The 14,262-nt window shown below is 35.8% G+C and overlaps 1 protein-coding gene across 6 annotated transcripts in view; it reads left to right on the top strand.

The window, feature by feature from the left end:
• LOC125682081 (transmembrane protein 131-like) overlaps positions 1-14,262 on the top strand; it is a 212,392-nt gene that overhangs the window by 164,656 nt on the left and 33,474 nt on the right. For 3 of the 6 annotated variants that reach the window (XM_048922470.2, XM_048922474.2, XM_048922472.2), the window contains 2 exons: positions 4,236-4,466; positions 9,586-9,679. In XM_048922470.2, the coding sequence (XP_048778427.1) occupies positions 4,236-4,466; positions 9,586-9,679 (325 nt within the window). The remainder of the gene's footprint in view (positions 1-4,235; positions 4,467-9,585; positions 9,680-14,262) is intronic. The other 3 variants (XM_048922475.2, XM_048922473.2, XM_048922471.2) reach the window with 1 other exon arrangement.

Genomic DNA, 14,262 nt, shown 5'->3' with positions numbered 1-14,262 from the left:
TGCAACCAGAAAAGGAGTGATCTGCCCTGCTATGAAGTTTGCGAACAAAACCTTTGCACCCATGACATCTGAAATAATTACCATGAAAAACACATCAAAATATACGTTTTTACTTGTAAATTAAGGCTACTTGCTAATATAAAATTCAGTACAGACTTGTGCGAATTACGCATCACAAAGTCTATTGAATACTACACTATATAATACATCGCTATAGACAGATAGATTCAGATAGCCTATATTATTATAGTTGGAAAAAATATATATATTTGACTTACCTTATTGCATATTTTGGATCGATGCTGTCAGCGAGAGGCAAAAATTGGGAATGTCCGATTGTTTGGTGGTGACACTATCATCATTGTCATTCACGTTTGTGTAAAGGATATGTCAATTTGAAATCCGTCTTCCCGATTAATTACTATCAAAACATGCTTCGCACTGTCCAATAAGCACCCCGACACAGGCAGACCAGGTAAATTACACCACCCCGATACCATGCGACACAGGTAAACAGCAATGGCTGACTATTGTCCCGATTTCTGATTGGTCAGTTCAGAAATGATGCGGGATTTCAAATTCCGGTTGGAAAGGGGGGGGGTGTTGTCGTAAAATGGGAGATATTTTTAGAAAATAGGGATTTCGGGATATTTTTGCAATCCCAATCAGGATATCGGGATTTGCCTTTTCAACTTCTTCAAATCGGGAAAATCCCACACAAATCGGGAAAGTTGGCATGTATGATCCAAGCCAATATCGGGAGGACAAAATCATCTAAGCTCGTAATATTACAAAGTATACTGCTTTGATCTAGCCATGCACACTTTTTGATTTGATGCGATAACAATTAACAGAACAAAACTCAGGCGAAACCAACATTGTGGGTACATACAATCCCTGAAACGTTCTACTTTCCCACATGAACGGTGAACACACGCAGAGTGAACACTCGCAGAGCAAACAGTGAACGGTGAGCACACGGTGAACGCAAAATGGTCTATTCATTCGGTAAATTACTGATTTTCCCCTTGGATTGTACTTGCTTTATAATCAGGTAGAGAATATGTATATATGAATACATGTTTGTTCATTTTTTGTGCAAGTACTGGATGTATATTTCTCACGAAAATGATCGTAAATTTCACATCAATGCATGTAGCAATCATGCACAAACAAAAGAAAATTTCATATGTACATTGTTTACAGTATTACAGATACATGTATACATGAACCAGGTACCTCATGTTGACTCCTGAACGCTTCTAAATAGTATGAAAGGTTTATTCCCACGTGGATTTTGCGTAATTCACTTTACTGTATCAATACATGTATAGTATATTGACCTGAGAAAATATTCCCAGAATTAATGTACGTACGTGCAAAATAAATAGTGTGACCATGAATTTATGTTTAGATTGTGCAATATTTGTATATTTTAGATGCAAATTAAACTGTTTATTGTACTGTACTATACGTTTATCATGTGGGCCAGAAATGTATCTTTATATTAGAGACAAATGATTCAAAAGCTTCAAATTTGGGGAAAGGAGTAAATGCTATTATTTACAATGTCTCATAAATATAGGCGTGAAATAATCAGAAATATTTGTCAAATCAATCTGACATTGGGGTACAAATGTGCATTGAAATGTACAGTGTAGCATTGGGTTGTTTTTTTTTAAGTAAGAGAGGGGGGGGTGGGGCTTAAGAAAAATAATAAACTTATATAGAATTCTTGTCAAGTGAGACAAAATAAAACATGATTAATTGTGCTTTTGCCCCAACTTGAAAATGTTAAAAAAAATGATAATTCGCCGAGGGGGGGGGGGGGGGTATTTATTAACCAAAACTGCCTCATTTTCGTACACATACCAGCACTCGTTGCTCGTTCTTCGCTACATGTACATGTATAAGGGTTAAATTCATAACTAAAGGCTTTTGTATTCCTCTATCATTCAGAACTTCCCCCACTTTTTAACCAAACAATACTTGTGTTTTGTAATGATAATAACAATGATTTATTTTATTCTTTGATGTTGATGTGTGATCTGCAGTTTTCCTTGAATTTTCGCAGTTGATAATCCTGATATTTGTACTTTATAAATTAAATTTCTGATATAATAAGAAAGTTTACTTTCACTCTTCTGCACACGGTCCTTTTTCATTTTTGCCTTGCTATGAAAATTGATCCTTTGACTTTGGTGTTCCGAATGACAGTGATTGGTGAACGCTTTGTGAACAGTGAGCGAAAAACTATAAACGAAGAGCGCACGGAGAGTGAACGGTGAACGCATGGAGAGCGCACGGTGAACGCACAGAAAAATGGTGAAGTAGAACGTTTCAGGGACAAAATTTATTTTTCATTTTCATAAAATGGTAATTCTCTCACAGAGTTTTAAAAAATCAAAAACAAAAAGCTCTACAATTGGGATTATTTGAATATTCTGACCGAAGTTTAAATACTCAGTGGGTGTGGTGTTTTTGTGAAGTCTAAGCATTTATAGTATGACCTAACCTTGGCTGCCCATAGGGCAATGCTTCATGACGTATAGTCAAAACACCCGAGGTATTACTTATCTCCGTTACCGAGTTCCTCTTCCGTTTCTTGCACTCAATCGAAGCAGACAAAGTTTTTTACAAAGCCAAAGTCAATCCACCCCTTTTCCATTAAGAAATAACTGTTAACAAGTACATTCTACATGCATGGCATTTTATACATTAAAAACTTAATACATGTACATGGACATATATTTCACTTCAATCAACAGTATAAAATCCATATATATGGATCTATATAAATATATATATATATATATAGTTACAATTACAGAGGCAATGTTGCTCTCTGTACACATGCATGGCCTTGCAGAGTCTGGTGGAACAATATTCAACCAGAAAAGGAGTGTTCTGCTGTACCACAAAGTACTCGAACAAAACCTCTGCATGCATGACATCTGAAATAATTGCCACCAAAAAATATTCATCAACATATATTTTTATTGTAAATTTAGACTACTTGCTAATATCAAATTCAACATTTAAAATCTTAACTGACTAAAGACATACATGTAAAGTAACAGATTTATGCAAATTGCATATCGCAAAGTCTTTTGAATACTTGGCCCCCTATAATTTTTTAATACATCGCTGGAGATTCAGATATATAAATGAAAAAATATGATTTTACATACCTATTGCATAGCTTGGATGCTGGCAGCCATCCCAAAAATCAGGAATGTCCAAATGTTTGGTAGTGACACAAACTATCATCGTTGTCGTTCATGTGTTTGTAAAGAATATGCAAATTCCCGATTAAGTACTATAAAAAATACTCCTCATTGTCCATTAAACACCCTAACACAAGTAGTAGACCAGGTAAATTACATCATCACCTGATATCACGTGACACAGGTAAACAGCAATGGCTGACTTATTTTCCCAATTTCTAATTGGCCAGCCACAAAGAAACGCTGCAGGATTTTAAATTGGGTTGAAAATCTGGGTTTGTTGTCGTAAATCAGGAAACATTTTACAAAATCGGGATTTCTGGAGGTTTTTACTTTCCCAATTGCGAAAGCGGGAATCGTGCTTAAGATCGGGAGAATCCCGCCTAAATCGGGAAAATTGGCAGTATATACATATCAACCAAATTTACAATATTTGAATTAATTCAAGTCTATATTACTTGTATCATAAATTACAAAACTGAAATACATGCCTAGGGATATAATTATTGATGATATGTTGGATAAAATAAACACTGTAAAATCATGCAAATTTTGTTCTTTTTGATTAAAGATTCCTTCCGCCACAAAATGTAGTCCTTTCCAAACCCTTTCAAATCTGGTATTGACATACAAATTTTCAACTGGATAGGTTTCAGTAGTAAATATATGATATATTTTGATCAATACAATAAGTATTGAACCATTATCTATACAGTTAAAGCATCCTGCACAGTTGTGCTCAAAAGCTGAGTAGCTAACTTCCTTAAATAATTGTACACATGTATTTCTTGCAGTCTGACATCCTTTTCTTGTATTCCTTTGTCCTAGAGCAAGCTAGTGAATAGATTCTTAAGATTTAGACCTTTTGTGATAACTGTTACCACTGACAATATTTTTTAACTAAGTTTTTGAATTTTGTTAATGTAAAATACGAAGACCATGAGATGCAATATGAATTGTTTTCTTTTGGTAAAATGGTGAAATTTTGGAAAATTTCTTTTTCTAAAGATTCTTTTACAGATGATGACCTTACTGAACTTGCCCAACAGACAGCCCAATTTGCACAGAAACATGGAAAAAATATAACCCCCAATGGACCCAGTCCAGATGTTTTATCAAGCAGTTCACGATCGAGCAGTTACAGCGATATTGTGAGCAGCAGTGAAAGTAGTAAAAACAAGGACAAGGACCAGAGACGCAACAATTCTTTCCCAGGCTATGGAGAGCCAATCATACCAGGTAAAGTTATAGAAGTTGTCAAATTATTTCCATTCTAGTTTTATTAACTCACCTGAGCTGAAAGCTCAAGTGTGAGCTCTCTTATCACCTTTTGTCTGTCGTCTGTCTGTCCGTAAACTTTTCACAATTTCATCTTCTCCAGAACCACTTGACCAATTTCAATCAAACTTAGTACAAACCATACTTGGGTGAAGGGATGAGTTAGAAAAGTGGAAATTTACATGAAAGCTTCATGACACAGGGTAGATTCAAGTTTGTTCAAATCATGGCCCCCAGGGATAGGGTGGGGATCAAAGTTTTTCATGATGATGTACAGGAAAAATCTTTAAAGATCTTGTTCTCAAGAATCACTTGGTCATAATAGTTGAAATTTACATAAAAAATTCCTGATATAGAGTAGATTCCAGTTTGTTCAAATCATGGTCCTTCTTTGTAGTATGGAGCCACAATAGGAGATCAAAGTTTTACATGCTGATATATAGGAAAAATCTTTAAAAATCTTCTCAAGAACCACTGGGCCAGAAAAGTGAAAATTTACATTAAAGCTTTTTGACATAGAGTAGATTCAAGTTTGTTCAAATCATGGTCCCCGGTAGGAGGATGGCACCACAATAGGGGATCAAAGTTTTATACTGATATACAGGTGATTCTCGATGGCTCAAACTTCAATCTCTCGAAGTTCTCGGTCTCTCAAAGTGAAATTATGGTCCTGATTATTATCTCTATATAACAAAGCAAATTTACTATCGATCTCTCGAATGTTTGATATCTTGAAGTTCTCGATCTCTCGAAGTGAAGTTGGGTCCCGTAAAACACATTTCATTGTTTTTCACTCTCGATCTCTCGAAGTGGTGGTAGCGTATACCCACCGTTACCCAGGCATGTAATAATTTCCGCTTGGGCCTTGCCTGGATTTTGTTGAATGCTGGAGGGGTAATTAGGTGTTTACGTAGTTGATACATCGCCCGTGCTTCTTTGTGGAGGTGACACATTTGAGTATATAATTGGCTAATTGGTCAGTTTACACGTTTTGTGTCTTGATGATTAAAATTATATATAATCCGACTATGAATAAACTCTATAATTATATCCCCCGAACGAAGTTCAGGGGGGTATATAGGAATCACTCTGTCTGTCTGTCCGTCCGTCCGTCTGTCTGTCTCCAGATTCGTATCCGGGCCATAACTTCTTTGTTCTTTGACATAGGCATACCATATTTGGCACACAGGTGGATCACCATGAGACGATGTGTCAAGTACCTTCATGACCTCTATATGACCTTGACCCTTGACCTCAAGGTCAAAATTAAAGGTTTTTTACAATGGATTCGTGTCCAGGCTAAACTTCTTTGTTCTTTGACATAGGCATACCATATTTGACACATGAGTGTATCACCTTGAGACAATATGTCATGTACCTTCATGACCTCCATATGACCTTGACCTCAAGGTCAAAATTAAAGGTTTTTACAATGGATTCGTGTCAGGGACTTGACTTCTTTGTTCTTTGACATAGGCATACCATATTTGACACATGAGTGTATCGCCATGAGACGATGTGCCGGGTACCTTCATGACTTCTATATGACCTTGAACTTTGACCTCAAGCTCAAAATTGATTAAAGGGTTTTGACATAGTCATACCATAAGACATGGGTGTAACACCATGAGACTATGTGTCATGTACATTCATGACCTCTTGACCTTTGATCTCAAGGTCAAAATTATAGGTTTATACCATGGATTTGTGTTCGGACTATATCTTCCATTTTCTTCTACAAAGGCATACCATATTTTTACACTCAGCAAAGAGGTAATTTATAGCTATTAACAACACCCTTTGGGAGATTGGGGTAAGCGGGGGGTATTCTTAGTGAGCATTGCTCACAGTACTTCTTGTTTGTTTTGATGTGACAACGAGAGAGTAAGTTTTATACATAATTTAGAGATCTACAGACTGTTAGATTTCTCGAGTTTGTTATTTGTGTAAAGTTACTATAAAACATCGTTTGTTAGAATTTTTGTTTTGGGTAAAGCGACTTAATATTGTGCTCTGTTTAGTTTGCGATAGTAAAGCTTCATCGGAACTTGGTTTTGTATGCCTATCTAAGCATGATTAAAGAACAAATAAATACATAAACTTTGAGGTTTTCTATTTTGATATCAAATTAACTACCTGACGAATATGAAGGAATGTCAAAACGATATCATATGATCTTGTTGGTAAACATTTCGGGTTACTGTAAAATCTTAACCATACCGGTAGACCTTCAATTTCCGAATTTGGAACTCGAGATTTCTCGGAATTTTATCAAGGCCCCTTGAACTTCGAGTTATCGAGAGTCACCTGTATAGGGAAAATCTTTATAACATTTAAGCTAGGCCTTTCATATTTTGTATATACATTCTTTATGGCAAAGTCTTTCATATGCAATGGTGTGTGATCTTGAGTCTTTGACTTGGAAGTTTGACCTACTTTTAATACAAATCTGACATATTTGCCCAAAACATTTTTAAAAGACCCCACTATTTTTATACCCCCCGCGACAAGTTGTGGGGGGGTATACTGGAATCGGGTTGTCCGTCTGTCTGTCCGTCCGTCTGTAGACACAATGGTTTCCGGGCTCTTAAGCATTATCCTTTCCACCTACCGTCACCATATCATATATATGGACTACCCATGGGATGAAGATGTTCCCTATCAATCTTGGGGTCAAAAGGTCAGAGGTCACGCGCACTGGACATCGAAGTAGCAATATGGTTTCCGGGCTCTAAAGCGTTATCCCTTCCACCTACAGTCACCATATCATACATATGGACTACCCATGGGATGAAGATGTTCCCTATCGATTTTTGGGTCAAAAAGTCAAAGGTCAAGCACACTGGACATCGAAGTAGCAATATGGTTCGGTTTGTCATGCCATTTGTTTTTTACACTCAGAAAAGAGGTAGTTTATACCTATTACCAACACCCTTTGGGAGATTAGGGTAAGCGGGGGGTATTCTTGGTGAGCATTGCTCACAGTACCTCTTGTTGCATTTGTGTGATTATCTCCCCTTTGAAGGGGGCATGGCCCTTCATTTGAACAAACTTGAATCCCCTTCATCTAAGGATGATTTGTATCAAGTTTGATTGAAATTGGCCCAGTGGTTATGGAGAAGATTTTCCTATAGGCCAATTCAACTTAATTAGTAGATTATCATCCAGGGTCAGCAAAAAGTATGGGGCAGGTGGGAGGATTTTATTTTTTAATTTTTATTTTCTGAAAAAATATTAAAGACAAACGATTTTTTTTTTCAACAGATGCACATCATTTAATGCCAGGTGGATATCAATCTATGCTATTTTCACAGACGAATTCTAGGTTAAGCTTTAATTTCAAACAGAAATATACCTAACTTCTTCAAGCCTGTAAGAACGCGAGAAATTAAGAAACCATATAGATATATTTTCTTCGCGTGGCTTTTCACGTTGCTATACCGGAAATGTAAACAAAAAGTGTAAATACCGGAGTTGGACATGAAAATATTCCAGAAATCGCAAGTTTCGCAAAATAAAAAATTCGGGGTGGGCCAATTTTTGAGGGGCGGGCGGGGATGATCATCTATCAATTAAGTTGAATTGGCCATATATCAGCATGAACAAATTTGAATCTACTCTATATCAGGAAGCTCTCACTTAAAAATCTCAACTTACGGCCTGGTGATTCTCGAAAAGAAGATTTTGAAAGATTTTTCCATAATTATATATTTGTATGTATAATTTTGATCCTCTTTTGTGGCTTCACCATTCCCCCAGGGGTCATGATTTTAACAAACTTGAATCTTCAGAAAGCTTCCATGTAAATTTGAGATTTTCTGGCCTAGTGCTTCTTGAGAAGATTTTTATGTAACCCCACCCTATTTTTTTTTCATTTTTGTGATTATCTCCCCTTTGAAAGGGGCATGACCCTACATTTGAACAAACTTGAATCCCCTTCACCCAAGATGATTTGTTCCAAGTTTGATTGAAATTGGCCCAGTCGTTCTGAAGAAGATTCTTCTATATATATCTGCATGTAAAACTTTGATCCCCTACGTTGGCCCCACCCTACCCTAAGGGGTCGTGATCTGAACAAATTTAAACCTCTCTATATCAGAAAGCTTTCAGGTAAATCTCCACTCTTCTGGTCCAGTGATTCTTGAGAAGAAGATTTTTAAAGATTTTCTTTATATAATTGCAAATGTAACTTTGATCCCTTATTGTGCCTCCAACATCATTTAATCTTTAATCATGCTTAGATAGGCATACAAAACCAAGTTCCGATGAAGCTTTACTATCGCAAACTAAACAGAGCACAATATTAAGTCTCTTTACCCAAAGCAAAAATTCTAAATAATGAGTAAAACGATGTTTTAGAGTAACTTTACACAAATAACAAACTCGAGAAATCTAATAGTCTGTAGATCTCTAAATTATGTATAAAAATTACTCTCTCATTGTCACGTCAAAACAAATTAAAGAGTTTATTCATAGTCGGATTATATATAATTTTAATCATCAAGACACAAAACCCCAGTGCAAGGTTTCTTATCCTCTATTATCATTATTATTATTATTATGCCCCCTTCAAAAAAAATTGTATTTTTCATCGAAACTTTCAGGAAAGTTTCCTGCACACTCAATGTGGAATTTTCAGACGTTTTATGGATTTCCAAGATTCTTGAAGTGAATGACAGAAAACTGGGAGTTATTTAAAATTGTTAAATCATAACTCTTACATTTTTAAGAATTTAGATGCTTATTCCTTTCATGTACAGTTGTTCTTCACTAATTGAATTATCCCTGTCAAGATTCTATTTCATATGAATTTTTTTTTTACGTCTTTTGACATAGGCCTTTGATATTGGTATGTTGGCAAGTTTAATTTACTATCATATGTTCACAACAGTGTTCCTTGTTTGAAGCTCATATGCCTAGAGGTGAATGTTATGTACCATTAAGTCTTAATTTTCCACTTTAAAGATGACCCCTTAAAAAATATTTTTAAAAGTATGGAAGGGGAGACATCAGTTTTAGTGTGCTAAAACAATTCTTCCTTGGTATATTACAGGTGTTATATTACAGTATTATTTTACAGGTGCCATTGGGACCAAAGCAAGAGCGGCTCCTGTGGGATCTGGGAAGGGCCGAAGTGTTTGGAACACCACCCCACCCACCACCCCAGATTCTATGTAAGATACATCACAGATGTATTGCTGCAGACTTTCATACAACAATCATTCAGTTACTTTCTCAGCAATTTACCCTGTTTTTATGCCCCGCCATGAATATGGCCAGGGCAAAGAATGTCCGTCACACTTTGCGTTTAGCTCAGTTTCAAAGAAACTATTAAAGATATTTTATCAAATTTTATATGCTGATATATATTGGTGACATCGATTCAACTGCATCAATATTTTTTTACCTTGAAATTTCCTTTGTACTTGACCTTACTTTTTCTCTTGAAAGATGTTACGAGTTCATTGAGGAAATAATTTTATAATTCAATTTAAAGTTAGGAAATACAATATACTCTTACTTATATAATAAAAAGTTTAATTATTTTGTATCTTTAAAATGTTTGTAAATCTACCATTTGGTAGAAACTGGAAGCACATTATACCGGGTATGTTGTTACTGACAAGGTGAAGGTCAGTTGATCCAAGTGTGTATTGAATTTGAAGACCAGAACAGAATTATGTAGTGCTTATAAGCTTCGATATATCCATTTTATCGCAGTTTATCAGGGTCTCTGTCCAAGCGGTTTTTGAAAAGGTGACTGTGTGTGTTTTTAAAGGTAAAATTCTTGCTCCAACAAAAAATTATCCACATCTTTTTTCTCGTACCTTCCTTCGAAAAATTGAAAAATAGTACACCCAAGCATGGCACAAAACATCTTAATGCTATATATTATTTACAAGCCGTCAATGTGATAATTGGTTTTTTGTCGATTAAATCTAATCTATGAAATGGCTAACAGATGTTTTTTAACCCGAGGGCGCATATGACGTCGCACATAATGGCGCGTAAAATAGCAAAAGTAAATATGCATATCGCAAGATAATTAGATTTGAATTTCATCGCTTTCAAATTTGAAAACTACGCAAAATATTTCATTTAAAACACATTTAAAGTAGTTTTAGACATGAAAAGAATTAATTTTGCTGAAAAAATGAAAAAGTTTAGAAACATGTGTTGTGTCCTTCAACTTTGGATTCCCACCTACATTTTCAACTCGTATATTTTAAAAAGCTTTTCAATTTTACTAATGAGATTTTTTTAAATACAAAGTAGAATTCATTAGTAATTGATTATTACTTTTATACCAGTGTTAATTAATTAATTGCTCTTAATTACAATTCCATTTGATTGGAGGGTTGAAAAGTCTGTTCCTTGAAATCGGGCTTTAAAACATCATTTATTTTAAAATGCTTATTGATATAAATGAATAACCATGTAATTTGTCATATTATTGAGTAAAAAATGGTTAAATCTTCATTTTTCATAGGTTAACCTCATTTGCGATTGATCAATGAATGAAAATTTTTGCCGTGTTGTGGTTTGTAAACATATGTTTACCCCCAACTCAGGTGACCTATTGCAATTGGTTTGTCGTCCGTAATTGTGAGACATGCGTCGTGTGTTAACAATTTTTTAACATTTTTAACTTCTTCTTGATAACTACCAGTCTAATTCTGTTCATATTTGGCATGAAGCACCTTTGGGACAAGGTGGACATAAATTGTCAATTTCAGGACTCCAGCACCCCTAGGGGCGGGGCAAAAACTGTCCAAAATTGACCAATTTTCAAAAATCTTCTTCTCTACAATCGCACACGTGTAAGAAAAACTAAATGCATAGTGATGTAGAGCAGGAAGGCTTCTACCAAAATTTTTAATTTCATGATCCACGGGGTAGGGGTTTTGACCCCAGGGTGGGGGCCAAACTTGGTATATAGTGTTTATGTGTAAAACAGTTAAATAACATCTTCTTTAGTGCTGTTGATACTAGTCCTTTACCAAAATTGTAAATTTGATGATCCCAGGGGTAGGGGTTTTGGTATCAGGGTGGGGCCAAAATGGTCAGTTATTAAATATGTGAACAATAGACATTTTTAACTTCTTTATAACTATCATTCCAATTCTTTTCAAATTTGGTATGAAGCATCTTTGGAACAAGGGAGACATAAATTGTAAATTTTAGGATTCCTGCACCCCTGGGGCCTTAGGAGCGGGGCAAAAATTCTCAAGAACCGCACACGTGTAGGAAAAACTAAACGTGTGGTGATGGAGAGAAGGAAGGCCTCTACCAAAGTTGTAAATTTCATGAACATTCACAGTGCTCCAAGTTGCGAGTAAAACGGTCGCATTTGCGACCAGAAAATCAATTTTGCAACTAGAGATTATAATTAAGTCGCATTTTCGCGAGTGAAGAAAATTTGGGCAACAAGTAAAATTTTAGAATCGGGATCGGAAGTCTGAATAAATATTTTTCAGTTTCGGTCAAAACAATCAAGATGGCGGAAAAACGAGGTTTAGAGCACTTTCGATTTATCAATAGTAAAAAGCAGAAGCCTCATCCTAGTACATGTAACAAAGAAATTCAAGAATCACATGGAGAAAGTTCTACATCAAAAAATGATGTAGCAGTGTCTAAAGAGAAATGCAAAAGTAAAGGAAGAACCCCAGTCCTGAAATGGCGGAGGGAATTTTCGTGATGGCAAAATGTTTTGCAGAATTTGTGAGGCCAATTAACCAGCAACGTCCACCATTTCTGGACATTCATTGTCCTATTTCGCCACGACCGAGTGTACATCTTTCAATCGTGGAAATGTGACTATTCACGGTAACAGTAAGAGACATGTCGTTGTCCGTGACTGCATTATTAGCAGTAAGTCCAGCGGGGCAACTGTTGCTGTTAATTTTCAAAGACAATCAAACTCGGGATGTAGTGTTCTTATTGATGCTGGTACTAATTGTTCAGCAAAAGATCCAACAAAAAAACTAGGAGCTCTTATTCGCATAACATGATAAGCAGTAAAGGCCCACTTATTGAGAACTTTAAAGCAAATCCTTGTGTGGAACGCTGGGTTTTCTTCCCCAGAAACGTACTGTAAAATATACAGGGTGGCCCAATGCAATACAACTTTTGCCAGAGTAAATACTTGACTTGTTAACATCCAGCATGTTTCACAGTACATTTCTATTAGTTTAAAAATAAAACAAACAAAATGCATACATGGGTGTTGATTTTTTACTTGAAAGATATTCATATTTTAAAAAAACCTTATAAGTCTTATTTACAAAATCTTTTACTATGGCGAGTAGAAATTTTGAAAATGGCGACCAGAAATATTTTTAGGTCGCCATTTTGCGACCTGATAGCAGATGCGACTTGGAGCACTGATTCAGTAGGGGTTCTGACCCCAGGGTGGGGCCAAACTTGGTATATTGTGTTCATGTGTAAAACACTTAAATAACATCTTCTTTAGTATTGCCTCTTTTCGTAATGTTTGCATGTAGGAGTTATCGTTTGTGTGGGACGGTATATGTGAACTTCCGGTAAAGAGTATACAAAGCACCCAAATACAAACAATTACATTTTATGGTATGGATTCGCTTATTAATACATTACAGCCTAGCCATTATCTCCTAACACTGCCTTTGAATGCATCACAGATTTTCAAAAATTGCAAATACAAATATTTCCTCGAGTAAGTCATTTAATTAAAAGTAGCAACAAACTCAAAGTTGCACAACATGTGCAGGACTCGGCGGTCGGCTCCATTCTAACAGATAACACATCAGACATTAAATATATAAAGAATTTGTATTCAGGTTGAAATCGAAAGCATTTCCTAAAATCAGATCCACTCCTTAGGATAATCTTCGGTTTACGGCGCAGGATTATTTTGCGTACAGTTGAGGTTTGTCAAGTTCAACTTGAAGATTGCATCGGATGTCAAAATTCTACAATAATGTACTAAAAATAAACTGTAAAAATATAATAAAAATCATAACATATTCTTCCACTAGTAATCTTATTAAGGCAGACTTCTCCTCTAGTCTTCCACTAGTAATCTTATTAAGGCAGACTTCTCCTCTAGTCTTCCACTAGTAATCTTATTAAGGCAGACTTCTCCTCTAATTCCCAATTGCTGTATTATTTTATTTCATTTTAGCTTCAGTTTTTTTTAAATTCACTGAAAAACAGTATGACGAGTGTTTCGATAAGTGAAGACGTGAACAAAAACCATATGAAAGCAAGAATATTTTTAGAAATTCAAAATGTTCAGTTTTTGTAACGCCCAGGGGTCGAAATTAACTTTTTCTACCACAGGCTAATTTTAGCCTGTGGGTAAAAAATCCACAGGCTAAAATGAAAACCTACAAGCTAAAATGAAAATAATGAAGCAGTGCTCTTTTTATATATATATATTTTCAATCAGTGATTTTCCCCATCATTACTGAGCCTAGTGGGTCAACAGGCAGCGTTTGGACAAGACACTAAGTTACGTAAGTCATATGGTGCAATGTCTAGGTCTCTTGATTATCGCACCTCTAACAGTCTAATCCACGACTTGTTTACCGCAGTTCTAGATCCAGTCTTCCAATTTCATGCCACATCAGGGTTGTCACTAGTGATTTTTTAAAGCGAATACAGGATTCATGGTTTTATAAGCAGCACGATCACGAGTCCTATGACTTTTTTGATAATCGTCTACGCGGTGAGAAATGCACCCGTGTTGTCACTACAACCCGACCTCAATATGACA

Source organism: Ostrea edulis, chromosome 2 (genome assembly GCF_947568905.1).
Source record: "Ostrea edulis chromosome 2, xbOstEdul1.1, whole genome shotgun sequence".
Lineage (NCBI taxonomy): Eukaryota > Metazoa > Mollusca > Bivalvia > Ostreida > Ostreidae > Ostrea > Ostrea edulis.
The sequence above is the reverse complement of the archived record's forward strand: the minus strand, read 5'-3'. Positions and strand labels throughout refer to the sequence as shown.